The sequence below is a fragment of the Aspergillus niger genome (assembly GCF_000002855.4).
Source record: "Aspergillus niger supercontig An14".
Taxonomy (NCBI): domain Eukaryota; kingdom Fungi; phylum Ascomycota; class Eurotiomycetes; order Eurotiales; family Aspergillaceae; genus Aspergillus; species Aspergillus niger.
Genome location: NT_166529.1, coordinates 938,649 through 957,337, shown reverse-complemented (window position 1 = coordinate 957,337; position 18,689 = coordinate 938,649). Strand labels below are relative to the sequence as shown.

The 18,689-nt window shown below is 51.9% G+C and overlaps 7 protein-coding genes and 1 non-coding gene across 8 annotated transcripts; 4 read left to right on the top strand and 4 right to left on the bottom strand.

Annotated features, from left to right (window-relative positions):
- Positions 1–182: 182 nt before the first annotated feature.
- Positions 183–1,576, bottom strand: An14g03810 (uncharacterized protein; the record flags this gene model as incomplete). The annotated part of the gene is made up of 3 exons (XM_059744196.1): positions 183–776; positions 870–1,328; positions 1,400–1,576. 3 exons carry the CDS (start codon positions 1,574–1,576, stop codon positions 183–185), a joined length of 1,230 nt encoding a protein of 409 aa, XP_059604672.1.
- Positions 1,577–1,825: 249 nt separating this feature from the next.
- Positions 1,826–2,644, top strand: An14g03800 (uncharacterized protein; the record flags this gene model as incomplete). The annotated part of the gene is made up of 1 exon (XM_059744195.1): positions 1,826–2,644. The coding sequence occupies one exon, from the start codon at positions 1,826–1,828 to the stop codon at positions 2,642–2,644; it is 819 nt and encodes a 272-aa protein (XP_059604671.1).
- Positions 2,645–2,844: 200 nt separating this feature from the next.
- An14g03790 (uncharacterized protein) lies at positions 2,845–5,291 on the bottom strand (the record flags this gene model as incomplete). Its single annotated transcript, XM_001400967.1, has 7 exons — positions 2,845–3,955; positions 4,007–4,473; positions 4,520–4,722; positions 4,773–4,919; positions 4,980–5,067; positions 5,159–5,196; positions 5,258–5,291. The coding sequence occupies 7 exons, from the start codon at positions 5,289–5,291 to the stop codon at positions 2,845–2,847; spliced, it is 2,088 nt and encodes a 695-aa protein (XP_001401004.1).
- Positions 5,292–6,408: 1,117 nt separating this feature from the next.
- Positions 6,409–8,386, top strand: An14g03780 (uncharacterized protein; the record flags this gene model as incomplete). Its single annotated transcript, XM_001400966.3, has 2 exons — positions 6,409–7,352; positions 7,402–8,386. The coding sequence occupies 2 exons, from the start codon at positions 6,409–6,411 to the stop codon at positions 8,384–8,386; spliced, it is 1,929 nt and encodes a 642-aa protein (XP_001401003.3).
- Positions 8,387–8,840: 454 nt separating this feature from the next.
- Positions 8,841–12,536, top strand: An14g03770 (uncharacterized protein; the record flags this gene model as incomplete). The annotated part of the gene is made up of 1 exon (XM_001400965.1): positions 8,841–12,536. The coding sequence occupies one exon, from the start codon at positions 8,841–8,843 to the stop codon at positions 12,534–12,536; it is 3,696 nt and encodes a 1,231-aa protein (XP_001401002.1).
- Positions 12,537–12,776: 240 nt separating this feature from the next.
- An14g03760 (uncharacterized protein) lies at positions 12,777–13,419 on the bottom strand (the record flags this gene model as incomplete). The annotated part of the gene is made up of 2 exons (XM_059744193.1): positions 12,777–12,827; positions 12,982–13,419. 2 exons carry the CDS (start codon positions 13,417–13,419, stop codon positions 12,777–12,779), a joined length of 489 nt encoding a protein of 162 aa, XP_059604670.1.
- A 701-nt stretch (positions 13,420–14,120) lies between these two features.
- tRNA-Thr (AGT) lies at positions 14,121–14,193 on the bottom strand. The gene has a single exon. It is a non-coding gene; the product is annotated as a tRNA-Thr (tRNA).
- Positions 14,194–14,788: 595 nt separating this feature from the next.
- Positions 14,789–18,331, top strand: An14g03740 (uncharacterized protein; the record flags this gene model as incomplete). Its single annotated transcript, XM_001400963.1, has 4 exons — positions 14,789–14,933; positions 14,988–17,563; positions 17,633–17,959; positions 18,014–18,331. The coding sequence occupies 4 exons, from the start codon at positions 14,789–14,791 to the stop codon at positions 18,329–18,331; spliced, it is 3,366 nt and encodes a 1,121-aa protein (XP_001401000.1).
- Between the last annotated feature and the right edge of the window lie 358 nt (positions 18,332–18,689).

The window sequence follows — 18,689 nt, the reverse complement described above, 5'->3', positions numbered from 1 at the left end:
TCCCCCTTGTTGTATCTAGAGAGCAGAGCTTTGATGTTGATGTAACTGATTTCGCCATGCAATATGCAGCGATAGGATAGACCTTGGATCACGTAGCTCTATCAATTTCAATGTGTGATAATGTACAATCCAACCCAACCCAACCCAACCCATGAGTCTAGACTAAAGAAATCTTTATACAACTATTTCCCCTTCCGACTCCTCCTCGACCCCGGCGTCTGTTCCTTTGCCCCCGACCCCGATGCCTTATTCTTCTCATTCTCCTCTGCCACCTCCTTCTCCTTATTCGCCAACGCCCTCCGCACCGCCGACTCCCTCTCTTTAGCCTCAATCAACTTCTCACTAAACTCCCACAACATCTTCCCGGCCTCCTCATCCTTCACCTCCTTCCTTGCCAAATCCACTTCCTTGCACTCCTTAATCATCCAACCCCCCTCACCACGCCCATACTCCGCCTCCATCGCCGCATACAGCACACTCTGCGCCCCCTGCTGCGGCGACTTCAACACCAACCACCACACCGGCCATGTCACCAGATACACCAACAATCCCCACAACGACCCCCCCGTCATCCACCGTCTCATCCCCGGAGTGCGACTAAAACCCGGATCCACCATAATCACCCGCGCACTGCACGGCTGTCCATCCGGCCGCTTAAACGAATTCAGATGTTTCTGGAACGATTGCGCAAACACCATAAGCGAGAGCTTGCTCAGCCCATACAAACTGACTCCCTTAGTCTTCTTCTTCTTATTCTTGGGCTTCTCCCGTTGTAGCTTGCCGTTCTTCATCACCACCCTCCTCCCTTCACCATTATCCCCCTCCGCATTCGCAGCAGCAGCAGCAGTAATGGCAGCAGAAGCCTCCACCTGCCTCAGATCCCATTTAGCCCCAATATAACTCGAGCACGTCGTAAACACAACCCTCACATCCCGATGCGCCGGCTGCGCCCGCAACGCCGGAGACAGGATACTCAACAGATGGAAATTCGCTAGGTAATTCACCATCCACTCCTCGTCGATGCCATCCACTGTCAACTTCCGTTTCTGGGATACAGGCGGCGCCGCATTCCCACAGAGAATCACCATGTCCAGGCGTCGCGGCGCCACATTGTCGATCCATTTCGTCGCGAAGGTGCGGATGGAGTGCAGAGAGGAGAGATCGACTTGCTCGGCGTAGATTAGTTGGTTGTTGGTGCTGCGGCGGAGGTCCTCGATGTATTCGGCCAGGAAGATGTCCGTGGGGGGGTGCTGTGTTAGGAGGATGATTTGGGCGCCGCGCGAGGCCAGGGCGGAGGTTACTTGGGCGCCGATGCCGGATGTGCCGCCCTATTTCCAAGTAAAATTATATATTAGTATTGAGGTTTGCGGGGGGAAGGGGAATTGTGGGTGGTAAGTACAGTTATCATAACGACTTTCGAATGCATCAACCGCTCAGAGGTATTTCTGGCGCCCCCGAAATAATATTTCAGGGCGGCGAGGAGGACCGCCCAGGGGAGGATTTTGAGAACTGTCCATAGGTGCGGGATGGAGTTTGTGCCCTCTGTTATTGCTGTGGTGATGATGGGGATGGGCATTTTGCTTTCGAGAGAGTAATATATGTGGTGAAAGGGGAGGGAGAGAGTGAGCGGAGGAGACTAAGACAGATATATCTGTCTCCGTCCGGACGGAGTTAAGTTCGAGAACCACCGTCGGAGGTAAGTACATATATCTTAGCGGCTGATCTCCCGCCACTCATAGCTGCCATTAATCACTTTTACCCCCCTCTCTTCTTCTTCGTTCTTCTTTCTCCTCACATCACAGCAAATTACAGTATTGAGAGGACAATGCCACCCCCTCACCAGAACAACAACAACGAAGAAAACAACAACAACAACGATGATGATGATGAATACTTCCTCCCCCTGGAAGACCAACGAGTCTTCGGCGCAGGGATCCGTCGCAAGCGCGTGCCGTTCGTGCGCTCCTCGGAGCACCACCTCTCTACCACTGATTCTACAACACACATATCCTCCGAACCAGCTACACCCGCCTCGACCGGGCAAAGCATAGCGAACAAATACCTCTCGATTGTCCTTTCGAAGTCGAATCCCGCTACTCCGACACCGGAATCAGAACCAAGTTCGCATCCACAGAAAGATGATGCCGATGATGATGACATCTGCCCCGTCTGCAATCTCCCCTATACTACGCCTACCCACCACACATCAGACACAACAACAGACAATGGAGAAGGAGAAGAAAGGAGCAGGAGGAGGAGGCATATACATGAAGCTACCCTCCCGCACCAACTTAGTCTCCCGCACTCGCACCCACCGTCCCATCTAGATCGCACACGTCCTGGACTGCGCTACTTGGCTGCCTACGGCTGGGATCCTGATTCGCGGGTGGGACTGGGACCCCAGGGTCGAGAGGGAATACGGGAGCCGGTGAAGGGCAAGCTGAAGGAGGATACGGTGGGGTTGGGGGCTGTTGTTCCTGAGGTTAAGGATAAGAGTGGGAGGGTGCAGAAGAAGCAGAAGGCCAAGGTATTGAATGCGAAGGAGGTGAGGAGGGGGCAGTTGGAGGAGAGGAAGAAGGGGGAGAGGTTGCGGGAGTTGTTTTTTCGGGATGAGGATGTGTTGAGGTATTTGGGTGGGAAATGAGTATTTTATTTATTTATTTGGTTTTGTTTGGGGGCGTTGGTTGGTTTGGTATATACCCAGGAGTTGAATAAGTATTAGGGTTCTTGTCTGTCTGCATGGTACTTACATAGTCACTACATACACAGAAGATACTAGAGGCTAGTATTAATGTCCGCAGTAAGGTGCTGCGGGATGGGGCTGAAGCTGAAAGAATGGCAAGGCTACCGGAAGAACCGGTGCTTCTTTTCCTTCTTCTCTTTCTTCTCCTTCTTGTCCTTCTCCTTCTCCGGCGGCGCTGCTCCGTTCGCCGCTTTGCCGTTCGTCCCCAGTGACATCGTCGCCAGCGCGGATGTCGGTGCCATCGGCTTCAGATTAACCGGGACCGGCTTCTTCACCGGCTGCGCCGGCGCCGGTGGAGCTTCCCGCTCGAAGAGATGCGCCGGCGCTGTGGGCTTGGGCCGTTCGGCGGGGATGTCCAGCCGGCGTCGGTCTACACTAAGATCGCCCACCTGGCGCAGGAACAATCCGGGAGACAGCATGTGCGATGTAGCCAGAAACACGTCCTTGCCGCACGTCTGCGAGATCTCGTAGCATGTACGTGCCTCTCCATATGTAGCACCACCTGCCATGAACACGATGATCCGCTGTTTCGGCTGCTCGCCTGTCGACCGCGTCCGGGCCCACGTCGGTTTGGCACTGCGCAGCGACGCCTGGGAGAGACCCTCTTGTTGTCCTGGCGTGTCGGTATCCGTGTGCGGCCGCGTGAATGGGAAGACGCTGGGGTCCAGCGTGCCGCGCACCAGCTCCTCCAAGATCAACTTGAGGTTCAGGTCGTAGCGCGAGAGGCTTTCCTCTTCGTCGATGGGCCCGGACGGTGGCTTCCTGGTGAACAGCGGCTGCACGGGTGGCTTGTCGTCCTTCAAAGGCTTCTCCACCCGGGCTCCAAGTAGGTCGAGATTGGCCACAATTTCACCGTCCTGCGGTGCAAGTTGCGCGTGTGCCAAAAGCTTCCGGATGTCACCTGCGAGGATGCCTCCCCGGTAAATAATATAGAGTAGCAAGAGTCTCAGTCTCTCTGGCTGCTTGATCGCATCGTCGTCTAGCAATTGCACGAGCTGGGAAGCCAGGTTCTTTGCCTTCTTGTAGTTCTCGTCCATGCCAGTGGCGAAGCATTGTTCAACCGAGCTTACTTCGAGGAGCTTGTGTTTCTGGAAGTAACTCATACACTCTTGCGCCATATTAAGATGCAGTGTATAAGCATCTCTTCCCTTTTGAAACTCTGTCAGACCCGCCAGCATGTCCTTGATAGTGTTCACGTTCGCTTTGTTATTGCTGCAGCGCCGTTAGTAAGGGGTCGAAACGATCAAATGTGCCGTCACTCACTCTTCCGCAAACTGAGGGTTCGCAGCTCGGAACTTGGCAAAGTCTTCACCCAGCTTGCCGAGCACGTCCTTCATATGCATGTGGCGATACTCCACCCACACGTTGTCTTCTTCGTTGATCTCCATATCCTTGAGCTCCTCGTTGTGGCTTCCCTCGTTGATGACGGTCTTATACGTGACCTTGTCGCCATCGCTGATAGGAAGCAGATCGTGCACCATGGACTGATACGTAAACTCATGTAGCAGGGGCGCGATCAGGTCCATGGACCGATCCACGATCAACAGCACTCCGCGCGGTCTGGGGGACGGGGGCGGAAAGTCGCGCTGGAATTGCGCAAACTGGTCCAGCTCATTCTGGATGAACCGCGCCAAATGTGAACACAGTACGCTGGCCTCGTGTGTCGGGGCCCGGGGGCGGTAGTACCGGATCACTGGGTATTCTCCTAAGCTCGCACAAAGCGACACAATCTGTCCCGTCAATACCAGCTCAATCTGCACAGGTATCCTAGCTCACCTTCTGTGCCAACCCCTCCAAGTGCGCGCGGATCAGATGATTACAACCAGGGTGGAACAACACCGGAAAGCTCCACGGATCTCGAAAGGTAATCAGGCGCGATTCCCTGGGGAAGTAGTCGGCATTCATGATCTGAACATTGGCAATCTGGTCGCGAGCCAGCTGGGAACGGTCCAATCTAGCGCGCTGCTCCGGATCGAGAACTGCGAGCGACGTCAGCACCAAGCGGCCATTGAGGAAGCAGGCGCCCGACATGATGTCCAAACCAACCACGCTTTCCGGTATCTCTTCCTCTCAAAATCCGCCATAATACAGTCGACAATGTGTGGAAGGGGCGAGAGGATATACAGCGCATCCATCGTAGGATTGGGGGAGCGCCGATGCTCGATCTGTTCAACATCTTGCGGGAGGCCATTAGCGCCGCACCGGGACGACGAGGAATAAACCGAGGGGAACTTACTGGTGACATTGAGGTTGAGAATATCATCCTCACTGACAGCATTGTCGATTAGCTTGCGACTGGTCTCGTCCACCACCAAAACCTTCCACTGTAGACAAAAACGTTAGTTCTGCGGCGGGGTGAAACGAGGCGGGGGCCAAATCCACGGTAAAGGAGAAGGGGAGGGGAAGCAATCGCACCTCATTACCCGCCGCATAACGGATCGTGTTCAAAATTACTAGCGGGTAAGTAGTTAATACTTGAATAGCTTATATGTATAAGAAAGATAAAGTACTCACGATCACGCTGGATGTTGAGGATTGAGGTGCTCATTGTGGCTGACCGGCAGCCCTCACGGGGGCATAGACACTAGACTTCACGATTGCTGGGGAGGGGAATGACGGGGGAGCGGTCGGGAGGGAACCGGAAGATAAGGCACAGCCAGAGCCAGCAATGGAGGGGGGGAAGCAATGGAGAATAATACTCAGGGGCAGCCGAGATGGACACCAGCGATGCGGGCAGGCTTTCTTTTTGAAACGTAAGTCGGGACTCAGGATATCCCCGAGACTGGAGACTGAGACAAGAAGAGACCCTCTTTCTGCTCTTCCTCCCCAGCGGGTCAAAAGCATCATTCTTCCTGTCTAATCTCCCGATCCGCCAGGCGGTGTGGCCCCTTCCCTTCCTTTTCCGGTTAGTCGGCGGCGATCGCCAGCTGCAGGCAATGAGGCACCCAGGCACCCAGGCCGCGAGAAAAAGCCGATGGCAAATGATTGCCATCCAGATAGTATCCTTGGTCCTCATCGACTATTCCTCCCTCGCGCGCGGCTGCAGGACGATGTGGTGATTGGTCTCTGACTGGTCAGGGGTTACTTGTATCGTTTCCTTTTGGATTTTTCAAATCAGTCCCTCGTTTCCTTCTTTTCGTGCCTCCAGCAGTTTTAAGTACTTCCCCGATCTCCGCAAAACCCGCTCCGCAGCTTGACAGCAACGGCGATCGTTCGAGCTGACATTGCTCCCGGCACAGCTCGGTGGGATGCAGTCATGGAGTCGCAGAGGCAACTATTGCCTCTTCTGCACCTTCCAGTCGGTGTCACGTCCCGTCAGGACATTTGTGACATCTCCGGTGCTGCAGAGATCCGGGAGGCCTTCCAAGAAACAGCGCCATTTACAAAGCCTTGAAAAGAAAGTCGAGGAAGCTACTGTACATATCCATCGCCCTACCCCACCACTTGCCGATTATTTCTTAGTTTCAAATGGCTGACTTTTGACCTACTTATAGTCTACCAAAAGATCTGCTCCCCCGGCCTACACATCGAGAAGGAACACCCGACAAACGCTTGCAGCCAAAGATTTCGCGGGCGTTGTAACACACGCTTTGAGCATCTACCGGCAAAATCTCACAGATAAAGATGATCCGGCTTTGGCTAATTGGTCCCGGTTTGAACGAACCATGCTGAACGCATGTAAAATGGACGAGCGAAAAAGCGTTGGTCCGTTACGCCATATCAAGGATGCGCTGCATAGATCTTACCTCCAAAATGGTGTTCGCGGTCTGATTAACGAATTGGAGTTCCACATGTACGCAGAGGATGTCACGTCGAGATACTCAGCCCCCAATCTCGAAGCACAGAAGAAAGTGGCGGATTTGCGACGCCCGGCCGAGTGGTATCCACAAGCTCGCGCTTTGCAGCGAACAATTCATCTGCACGTGGGACCGACCAATTCGGGAAAGACGTATCACGCGCTCAAGCGTTTGGAAGCATCGAAGCGCGGCTTTTACGCTGGGCCCTTGAGGTTGCTGGCACAGGAGGTTTTTCATCGCTTCCAAGCGAATGGAACCTCCTGCAGCCTCATCACTGGTGACGATGTCAAGATCCCGGAAGATGGAAAGCCCTCCAGAATTGTTAGCAACACCGTTGAGATGGTTAGCTTGGGAGACCAATATGAGGTCGGTGTTGTTGACGAGATCCAAATGATTGCAGACCCTCACCGCGGGTGGGCTTGGACTCGTGCCGTGCTCGGTGCGCGTGCCACGGAACTTCATCTCTGCGGTGAAGTCAGAGCTGTGCCCTTGATCAAAGAATTGGCCGCCTTGACTGGCGACAAGCTCGAGATCCATCGGTATGAGCGACTAAATCCGTTGAAAGTTCAGAACCGCAGTCTCAAAGGTGACCTGAAGAATCTTCAAAAGGGAGATTGTTTGGTGTCATTCTCTCGCGTCGGTATCCACGCCTTGAAAGCAGACATTGAGAAGACTACTGGAAAGCGGGCAGCTATCGTCTACGGCAGTCTGCCGGCTGAAATCCGGACCCAGCAAGCCAGTCTGTTCAACGACCCCGACAATGACTACGACTTTCTCGTTGCTAGTGACGCCATCGGTATGGGTTTGAATTTGTGAGTTGCCTTCTACTTATCGTCATTGTATCGTGTCTAATTGTAGCAGGAGCTGCAAGCGCATCATTTTCGAAACGTTGATCAAACGGGTTCCCGGGGGCCTTCAGAGACTTAGCGTGCCTGAGATCAAGCAGATCGGTGGACGCGCTGGACGGTATCGGTCTGCCGCGCAACAGCAGGAGAATGGAAGCAGCTCCGAGGACGACACCAACGTCGGCTATGTGACTTCTTTGGAAGATATTGATTTACCTTATATTCGCGAGGCAATGGAGAGCGAACCCCCACCGCTCGTGTCAGCCGGTATCCTCCCTCCCGACTCGGTCTACCAGAAAGTTGCAGCATACTTCCCGAGCAATGTTCCGCTAGAATACTTGATCAAGCGCTTGATGGTGGTTTCCCAGGTCCACCCGCTGTTTTTCTTGTGTGATCCTCGCAACCAGCTGGAGAACGCCGAGGTCATTGATACTGTCGATGGATTGCGGACGGCAGACCAGCTTACATTCATGGCCTCGCCTATGCACACCAGGCTCATCGCAGGCCGCGACGCTGCCATTGCTTTTATTCAATGCGTCGCAGAGCATTCCGATGGTCGTCTGTTAGACATCCAGGCGCTCAACCTTGAGATCTTGGAAGAGCCGGTGTCCGGTAACAAGGAGTACCTTAACGAGCTAGAGACCTTGCACAAATCGGTCATCTTGTATCTGTGGCTCAGTTACCGGTGTGGCGGAGTTTTCACGGACAGAACATTGGCGTCCCATGTCAAGCAGCTGGTGGAGGAGAGGATGGTTCGAGCATTGACCGAATTTTCGGCCAACAAGAAACTCAGAAAGGATGCCTCTCTTCGACGTCAGATTGCGCTGCAGAAGCAGATTCAGGAGCAGAAACGGCTGCTCGCCGACGCAGATGTTGACTCATATGGCACTGAAGATGAAACTGCCGCCGTTGATCTGTCCGCTGACGAAGAGCAGATGGAAGAGCAGCTGCAAGAGCGGCCTGAAGAGTCTGGAGAAGCTCCCCAAGCGCGCGCTGCATAGATACCATATACGCACATGTAATATACTTTGTTTTGTTGAGATGATCATGTACATAATTCAAAACTCGACTCCAGAAGACGCCACGACGTCCTCTCCATCATTAAGCACATCACACATGGTACGACATGAATACAATTGCATAGACTTGTGATAATACCATATTACTTGCAATTTATCCCTAGAAATACACACTAGTGTTATACTCAGCGTAAGAGTAGATAACTAGAGCTGCTTATCTTATCGGTGGCGGATTTCCCGAAAACGCCACAACGATTTTCCGCGCCAGTGAGCTTTGCCGGTTCCAGAACCGCGGAGAGAAGACGCAGTCCTCACTTTGCGACAAGAGGAGTGTTTTGCACTCTCTCGCGACATCCCCTAACCTTTAGTCCAATCATCCATCTATACCACCTCACATCTCCAGAGCCGAACACAACCACAATACCCTCCATCCGCCATGGACGACCTCCAGTCGCTGGAGCTCTTTTCGCTCGTGTCGCGGATCACGAGCGAAATCCAGAACCATCTCGGCGTCAACGACAAAACATTAGCGGAATTCGTCATCGACCAGCACCTAAAATGCGGCTCATTTGCGGATTTCAGCAAGAGCATGGAGGAGATGGGCGCGGAGTTCCCTCGGAGTTTGCTGGAGAGTATTGATCGTCTGGTGCTCACAATGCATCCGAAGTATAAGTCGAAGAAGATGGAAACGACGAATACCTCGGCCGGTGATGATGATATGGATGTTCTGGATGCGTTAGAGAAGAAAGCGCGTGTGTTCAAGGGATTGGCCGTGCCGGATAAGGTTCAGCAGTGGGATGAGGAGGATGTCGAGGAGGGCGATGCGAAGGCTGATGCTATGGATGATACGTTTGCTATGCTGGAGGGATTGGCGGGTAAAGCACGTCAGGAGAAACCTGCCCCGGCGCTGCAGTCATCGTCAAGAAATGACCGCGGTAGTACTAGGAAGCGCAGCAGAAGCCCCGATTACGATGATCACCGACGTGGACGCAGACGTCATGATAGATACCGGTCTCGATCGCGATCGCACAGTCCTCGATATAGCAGGAAGGGTGGTGATGATGAGGTGGATGAATTTGGCCGGTCAAAGAGTAAATACAGCAGCAGGGATGATTATCGCAATGGACACAGTGAGCGGAAGAGTCGTCGGGACCGCGATGAGGATGGCGAGTATTTCCGGAAACCGCCGCCTGTGGAGTTGGATGATCAGCCGGTGCTATACAAGGTCTACGATGGTCGTGTCACGGGAGTGAAGGACTTTGGCGCCTTTGTGAACTTGCTTGGTGTGAAAGGCAAGGTGGATGGCTTGGTACATGTTTCGGCTATGCAGGAAGGAGCGCGTGTTAATCATCCTTCCGATTTGGTATCTCGCGGCCAGCCGGTTAAGGTCAAGGTGGTTAGCATTCAAGGCTCTCGAATTGGGCTGTCGATGAAGGAGGTGGATCAGGTTACTGGTCTTGATCTGATCCCTCAACGGCGTCTGGCGTCCGGCGCAAATATGGAGCGTCTTGACGGCATGACCGGAAAGGACAGATATGGTAACCTGAGTTCGGAGGTGCCGGTTATTGAAGAGTCGGATGGAAAGCCTATGAAAAATAGGAAGCGCATGACCTCTCCTGAGAGATGGGAGATCAAGCAATTGATTGCATCCGGCGCTGTCTCCGCAGCAGACTATCCTGACATCGATGAGGAATACCATGCCACCCTGACAGGCGAAGGCACGTTTGAGGAAGAGGAGGATGTCGATATTGAAGTCAGGGATGAGGAACCGCCTTTCCTGGCTGGTCAGACTAAGATGTCTCTGGAACTCTCTCCGATTAGGGTCGTGAAGGCTCCCGATGGCTCTATGAACCGGGCTGCGATGGCAGGAACTAATCTGGCCAAGGAGCGACGAGATATCAGGCAGCAGGAAGCTCAGGACAAAGCAGCTGAGCAAGCTGCGGCGGTCGACCTCAACGCGCAGTGGCAGGACCCCATGGTTGCGCCTGAAGAGCGGAAATTCGCAGCTGATCTGCGGAGCACCCAGCAGTCCAAGCCGGACGACTCGGTTCCCGAGTGGAAACGGGTCACGATGGGCAAGAACCAGTCCTTCGGAAAGCGGACCAGCATGTCCATCAAACAGCAGCGTGAAAGTCTGCCTGTCTACAAGTTCCGCAAGCAACTTCTCGATGCTGTACGCGACAATCAGTTGTTGATTGTTGTCGGAGATACTGGGTCCGGAAAGACGACGCAGGTAACGCAGTATCTGGCTGAGGGAGGCTATGCAAACAACGGTATTATCGGTTGTACGCAGCCTCGTCGTGTGGCAGCCATGTCTGTTGCCAAACGTGTGGCTGAAGAAGTCGGCTGTAAACTCGGCGCGGAGGTTGGATACACGATTCGTTTCGAAGATTGCACGAGTCCTGATACCAAGATCAAGTACATGACTGATGGTATGCTTCAAAGAGAAGTCCTTCTTGACCCGGATTTGAAGAAGTACTCTGTTATTATGCTTGACGAAGCTCACGAACGAACCATCGCCACGGATGTTCTCTTCGGATTGCTCAAAAAGACCATCAAGCGAAGACCGGACCTCAGACTCATTGTTACTTCGGCTACCCTGGATGCTGAGAAGTTCTCCGAGTACTTCAACGGTTGCCCTATCTTCTCCATTCCTGGTCGTACGTTCCCTGTCGAGATCATGTACTCGAAGGAGCCCGAGTCCGACTATCTTGATGCGGCTCTCATCACAGTTATGCAAATTCACCTGACGGAGCCCTCGGGTGATATACTGCTCTTCTTGACAGGACAAGAAGAAATCGATACTGCCTGCGAGATTCTATACGAGCGGATGAAGGCTTTAGGGTCAACAGTACCAGAGTTGGTCATTCTTCCTGTCTACTCTGCTCTTCCGAGTGAAATGCAAAGTAGGATTTTTGAGCCTGCGCCGCCAGGAGGTAGGAAGGTTGTCATCGCCACAAACATTGCTGAGACATCCATTACCATCGATAATATCTACTACGTCATCGATCCAGGTTTCGTCAAGCAGAACGCCTACGATCCCAAGCTGGGTATGGACTCTCTGGTAGTCACGCCCATCTCGCAGGCCCAGGCGAAGCAACGTGCTGGCCGTGCAGGAAGAACCGGTCCCGGAAAATGCTTCCGGTTGTACACTGAAGCCGCATACCAGTCGGAGATGTTGCCAACCACGATCCCCGAAATTCAACGTCAGAACCTGTCACACACTATCCTCATGCTCAAGGCGATGGGCATCAACGATTTGCTGCACTTCGACTTCATGGATCCTCCGCCAACGAATACTATGCTTACTGCCTTGGAGGAACTGTATGCACTGTCTGCTTTAGATGACGAGGGTCTCTTGACTCGCTTGGGCAGAAAGATGGCAGACTTCCCCATGGAGCCGGCCCTCGCCAAGGTTCTTATCGCATCGGTCGACATGGGATGCTCGGAGGAGATGCTGAGCATTGTGGCCATGCTTTCCATTCAGTCGGTCTTCTACCGTCCCAAGGAGAAGCAGCAGCAAGCGGATCAGAAGAAGGCCAAGTTCCACGATCCCCATGGCGACCATTTGACCCTTCTCAACGTCTATAACGGATGGAAACACTCCAACTTCAACAATGCCTGGTGCTTCGAGAACTTCATCCAGGCACGTCAGATTCGCCGTGCGCAGGACGTCCGTCAGCAGCTGCTTGGTATCATGGATCGCTACCACCACAAGATCGTCTCTTGCGGAAGAAACACCCTCAAAGTACGCCAGGCACTTTGTACCGGGTTCTTCCGAAATGCAGCTCGCAAGGACCCTCAGGAAGGGTACAAGACTCTTGTCGAGGGCACACCGGTTTACATGCATCCCAGTTCGGCACTGTTTGGCAAACCCTCCGAGCACGTCATCTACCATACTCTTGTTCTTACGACGAAGGAGTACATGCACTGCACAACTTCCATCGAGCCCAAATGGCTTGTTGAGGCCGCTCCGACTTTCTTCAAGGTGGCACCCACCGATCGTCTGTCGAAACGTAAGAAGGCCGAGCGGATTCAGCCTCTCCACAACCGCTTTGCCGGCGAGGATGATTGGCGTCTATCCGCACAGAGACGGCAGGGCCGTGGTGGAGGTGGTGGTACCTGGGGTTGATCTTCGGAATATTCATGGCTACCTATTCCACTCCTCTTGCTTTGGCATTTTTCTTTCCCTTTTCATACCATTCTTCGGGCATATATATGGTAGTTTAAAACATACCCCTTACGAATCTTGATGCGACGCCAGATGGCTCGCTTTTTCCACTCTTGGGCTAGAGATGTATTCTAATGAGATATTTGTGAATGTATCGAATAGACTGATTGTTGCTTACGGATTTGTCCGGTACCTTAAAGATCACGCATCAGTGCTTTGACTCCCAGCAGCCAGCTCATTCTTTCCCTCCCTCTGTTAATAACCCTTAATTCACCCTCACCACATCACATCATAAAACCCGACTCACCCTCTCCCACACCAACACCGGCTTCATCTTCTGCTCCTACCACCACCCCAAACACCATCAGCAACAACCATCACCTCCCAAAGAAAAGATTGCACTCACCATCCCTACCTCGAACAATTTCAACCCGGACAACCTCAACCTCCCCTCCGGAAAAATCATAGCCTCCCGCTTCTGCGACCCCGCGAACTCCGCCGAATATGCCATGTCAACCTCATGGTGTACAACCGGAGCGCCACCAGGCTGCTGCCTTTTATCCCCACCATTATCACATTCACTGCCATTGCTATATTCAATCCAGTACCGGCCCGCGTACATGACGCCGTCATTGGAATTCTCCCACGCCTTCTTGGTAACTTTTGGCAGCACGCTCACGGTCACTTGGCCGTCTGGGGTATAGACGAGGGTGCCGCGTGCGTCCGGGCCCATGGGGTAGTGGGTAGGAGAGTCATCGTCTTGGGGATTGGGGGGCTCGACGGTGTAGGAGATGAGGGTCCAGGCGCCGATAAGGGAGGATTTGGTGATGGGGGTGGGAGACATTGTGGATGCCAGTGGTATAGGGAGTGTTCGTTTTTGGTTTGGGCTGAAGGGTGGTGGTAGGGGTAGTAGATCTACTGGTATGGGGGATGGTTATGGGGTTTAGGGAAGGGGAGGGGACTCAGAGAAATAATAGTTATGATAGACGGTAGCCAATTGCCACTACTTGTGGTATCCGCAATAGACCCCTTGAGAGTTAGGATTCATGCACCAGGTTGGTTTTGGTATACTTCTGGGTGGTAAGTCAGTTCCAGAAAGTAAGGGTGTACGAATCGGGAAGTCAGCGAACAATACTCCGTAGCTACTGGTCTTGAAGATGTGATTAGGTTGTGAGGTTGCAGTGATCTACATTTTTCTTGTGAATGCGTGCAGGGTTGGGGATTAGAATGATGGTAGGTAAGTTCAGTTGTGTTGGTGAAACTGGGTTGAGGATGTGGATGCCTGGTTCTGGGTAAATTGATGGGGTTGTCTGAGCTGAATATATAGTTTGGACGTTCGAAGTTCCTTGGTTCATTAAGTGGTGAGTGGGTGTGGACCGCCAACTACACTAGCTTCTTCAAGAGTGCTTCTATGTTATAGAACAAATGATGAGCATAGGGTTGGTTTCCAAGAAATTTATTAAGATGAACGGAATGAACAGCAATTAATCGTTGGTTGAGCCTAAACCGGATGATATGGATGGCAAAAAGCGAAAGGGCAAAAAATGCTTCCACGCGGATTCGAACCGCGGACCTCATGATTACTAGTCATGCGCTCTACCAACTGAGCCATAGAAGCTGGTTGATGTATTGCTCTTTTACCCTTGGGTATAACAATGCGTAACATGATTAACGGACAGATGAAAAGTGGCTCGGCAGTTACACCGTCATGGATGGAACAATCGTGATATTAAGACTTATACCAGGAGTGTTGGAACCGTGTTTCCCACAGATTCCTGGAAGCATAAGACCCTGCTAGCCTCTTTCATTACTAGTGAGTCGTCTCCAAGTGTTAATCTGAATCGTCGTGCTGTCTGGACCAGACCCTGATCCGACCAATGGGAGGCCAGATTCATCCACAGCAGTGGATCAATTCATCTGCGCAGGACTTTCCAGAAGTCTACCGGCAAGCCTCTTGTCGCAACGTCTTCTTCCACTAACGTTTATCTTTCTTCTATAATATATATTTACCCTATTCTCTAAGAATACTTTTGCTTACTGGACAGTCTTGTCCATTTTAAGTTCGCCGTAGTGGCACTAATCAAAGGCCAATTCAGAAGTCGCAAAACTCTGAAGGTCTGAATCGGGCGAAGTTCCTGCCGGCCTACTACTAATCCTCGTCGAGGTCCAGTCCCCGGCCTTTTGCATAACACGAGCATCTGCATTAGCTCAAAATGTCTTCCCACGAGGGCCAGCTCCGCAACAAGAGGAGAAAGCTGGACAATGGCCAGGATGTCGATGCTACTGCCACCATATCTTCGCACACGCAGCTTCGCTCTTCCTTGGCTTTTCAACAGAATCCTAATGAATCCAAGCAAGGTAAGTAACACCTTTTAAAAGCCATCCACGATGCTCCAATACTCATTAAAACAGGTATAAGAAAGTTCAAGGACTTTCTCACGTCCATTGGGCAGTCTGAGGATGAGGCTGAAAAGGCCAGAAAGTTCCGCATCCTCAAAGCATACTGTGATTCGCAATTCTCACGTGTAAACGAGAACGAAGCGGTCTGCTTCACCGATCTGGTCCAGACCTGGGGCTTTGCGGATAGCAACAACAACGAGTCGTTACTGACTGTTGTGCCATCTGTCCTAGCTCAGTTTCTCAAGACGGTGTCTAGTAATCTGGACTTTCGGGATTTCGGAGTGGCACTATGCAAGTACCTCCTTCAGAAAGAACAGCTGAGACTGTTCAATCGTGGCTTGACAGCTCTCAAATCAAAAGAGCATTTGATTTCTCCCTGTCTCCGTCTCCTCACGGAGATGGTCAGCTTCGATGGTGGAGCTGTTGCGCGCCACGTCCATGCCGCGCGGTATATCACATTCAAGCGCATCGAAGTCTTTCTTACCCCAAACAAAGCTCAGCTGGAAGAAATATCGGAGGAAAGTTCCAAACCTACACTGCGCAGGAATGCTCAGAAATACGTCCTTGCAAACCTGCGATTCTTGCAATCAAATGGGAAGAGTGATATCATCGAACAACATAAAGTTATTAGAGCGTTCTTTGAGTACATTAGGAAAGACGCGAGAGATATCGTTCTGGAGACTATCAGGTGTATTGACAAAGACATTATTCAAGATGCTTCGATTTCTCGCATCGCAAAAAGCAAGTTCTTCAATCGATGGAACCTGGAGCGACTCGTCACACTCTACGGCTACGACCGTGAGTCAGAGGAGCCCAATCCGGCGAATGTTTCCACTACAGACGAAATCCACAAGATTTTGATGAACGTCTGTACGAACACCGAACTTGGAGTCTTGCTTCCAGAGTCTGGTTGGTACCCCCATGGAAGTGATCCTGAGGCGCTTCCCACGGATGATGAGACGTTGATTGATCTGGGACTCGATTCTGCTCTTCATGTCGACAAGTACAGCCAGTCTGTACCTGTTCGCAATGGAACATTGTCCTATCTGATCCAGACCCTTCGTCCGGATACCGACAGTCTCCAGATTGAGCTGTTAGTGGCCATTTTCAAGGCGGCCCCGGAGCTAGTTGCCGATTTCTTCACGAAGAAAAGCATGTTTACTGCGGACCCGAAGCCGACACCATCCTGGATGGCTGAGTCTGCGCTTCTCTTCTCCTCCGTACAGCTACCCGTGCCTGTGAACTGTGGTTGGAAAGACAAGTTACCTCCGACACCTCCGCCCGTTTCCGTGGTCATTGAGAATGTACTTCCCCGCCCTCTGACTCAGAAGATACTTACCCGCTGCTTGAACATGAATGCTGAGATCGTAACATTGTTTGCCGTCCGAATCCTTACAATTGCTTTCAACAAACTGCGGGCTGTTCTGAAGATCTTCAACGGCGATCATGGGGTCAGTCAACCCTTGTGGACACAGGCGGCAAGCAAGCTGGTTGCTGAGTTTAGTCGCCGGTGCCCTGGAGTAAAGGAAGTCATTCTGCTCTTCAAGCGAACGGACAAGGAGGACTTCCAGCAGCAGGATGCTGTCTCAGAGCTTCTCGCTTCGTTTTACGAGGTAGTACCAGACGCCGCGTTCGAGGAAGGACTCGACGTGTCACTCATTTTGGTTGATGTGTTGAAGCGATTGGATGAAGGAAAGCTGGACGAGGATGATACCGAGTCAGTGCTGAGCCAACTGCAAAACATCATGAGGATTGTACAACAGTCTACTTCTATGCGTTGGTGGCAACAACCAGGGTCTATGCAGTATTCTGCTTTTACGTCAATCCTAAAGGTGCTGGTGGAAACAGCATCAAGATACTCCCTGCGTGAGATCGACCAGCTGCTGCGGACGGTCCTCACCGAGTACTCTGTCCTGCAGAACCCCTCCTCGTTTCCTGCGATTCTTTCTAGCTTCGAAATTTCAGACTCGGAGAAACTCCAGCGCCAACTATCGTTCTTTGATAATTGCGCCTGTCGTATTGCAAAGAAACCGGTTCACTATCAAGACCTCGTTGACTCCTTGTTTGAGGGCTTTTCCAGCCCGGTTAGCCCTCTGGTAGCTGCAGTAATCGAACAGTGGCCATTCGTTGTCAAGTCTGGAGACCCAGCTGTCGAGAGTGCGGTGGTTGCTTGGATTGCTCAAACGCTAGGAAGCTTGAAGCGCGCCGGAGAAAACGCTAAGGCACTGAAAAGTGCCCGAGACAAGCTGGTGGAGAGTGCCGAGAATAAGAAGTCGAAGTCGGCTTTCAAGAAAGCATTGAAAGATATTGAAGATGCTGAGGAAGACCATGAGATGGACATTGATGCTCCATCCCAAGACACTACAACTACCGCCAAAAAGGAAGAGGTAGACTTGGAGGAGGTTTTTGGAACCTTACCGACAGAAAGTACCACCCACAACGAGCTGCACCGATGGGAGAAGGAAGACATCGAAGTGGCGGTTGAGCAAGGCCGGATAGCTGAACTGGTTCTCTGCTTGTGTTCGGCATACGAGGAAGTGAGGAAGCAAGCATTCACGAGTATTATTCGTTTCATGGGTAAACTCAAGGTAGGTAAACCGTTGAGCCGGCCCTTTTCTGTGAATTCAGAGTAGAACGATAAGCTAATATACCTGCAGGAATCTAAATATGTGGAATGGCGATCAGTATACATCCTTACAGGAGAGCTTCTTGAGACTGTCAAGCAGATTGGGCTTGATTCGCCCGTACCGTGGATTGTAGGGGAGTGCGCGTCCAGTTGCCTGACTGTTCTCACGGACCCGATGCACAAAATGTACGGAAAGGTCAACAAGTTCCTGCAGAAAGCTCCTTCCTGGGAGGTGGAGAAGATCCCATCCTATTGGATTGACAAAATCCTACTGCATGAACCAGAGCTTGATGACGGCTATTTCGACGAGACTAGCTGGCTTCTTGATTTACTCATCAAGGGTCTTCGCACTGAAGCTGTAGGTTACCGTCATCCCTTTCTTACATTTACATGTAACTTATTCACAATACAGGATATGGATATTTACCGCCGTGCGAACGTCTTCGAGAGAGCGCTCTCATTCTACGAGTCGCCCTCGGCAGGCTACTCTGCCAAGAGAAAGATCTTGCAATTAGTGTACCGTGCGACTCAAGTGCAAGGAAGCACAACGCTCGTCACTAGGGCGGGTATTCTCAGCTGGATCCAGGGTCAGATTCCGGCTGTCAAGGGCAAAGAGACGTCGACTCTTGCGGCCATTGCCGATTCCTTGAAGCAAACATCGGATAATGATCGGGTTTCGAAGTGGAGTGGAGGAGCCGCTTTGCAAGTGGTCGAGAACATCGTGGGCTAGCGTCCGGTCGTAGGAGATGGGACATGGACGAAGCTGCCCTAATTCTAGGTACTTGGCTGCGAAGTAATTGGCGTCTGATTCAGGCGTATATAACAATCCGTAATGATTTGTTTAGTCAGTCGTGGATGGAATATGAAATCTGATAGGTTAATCTGATCTTGCATTGTAGCCAAGTACATACTGGCCTCATCTCTGCGCCATTGAAAGACAGGCTATTTTAAGAGATGGGACGTATTATATGATCTATCCCAAGTGATGCCTTAACTACATAAGGATTCTGCTCTGCGTTGGGGGTGGTTGCTGGCGGTACCGAGGGTTGAGTTGCTCCGGGAACATAGACGACTGATTTCGCAGTGAA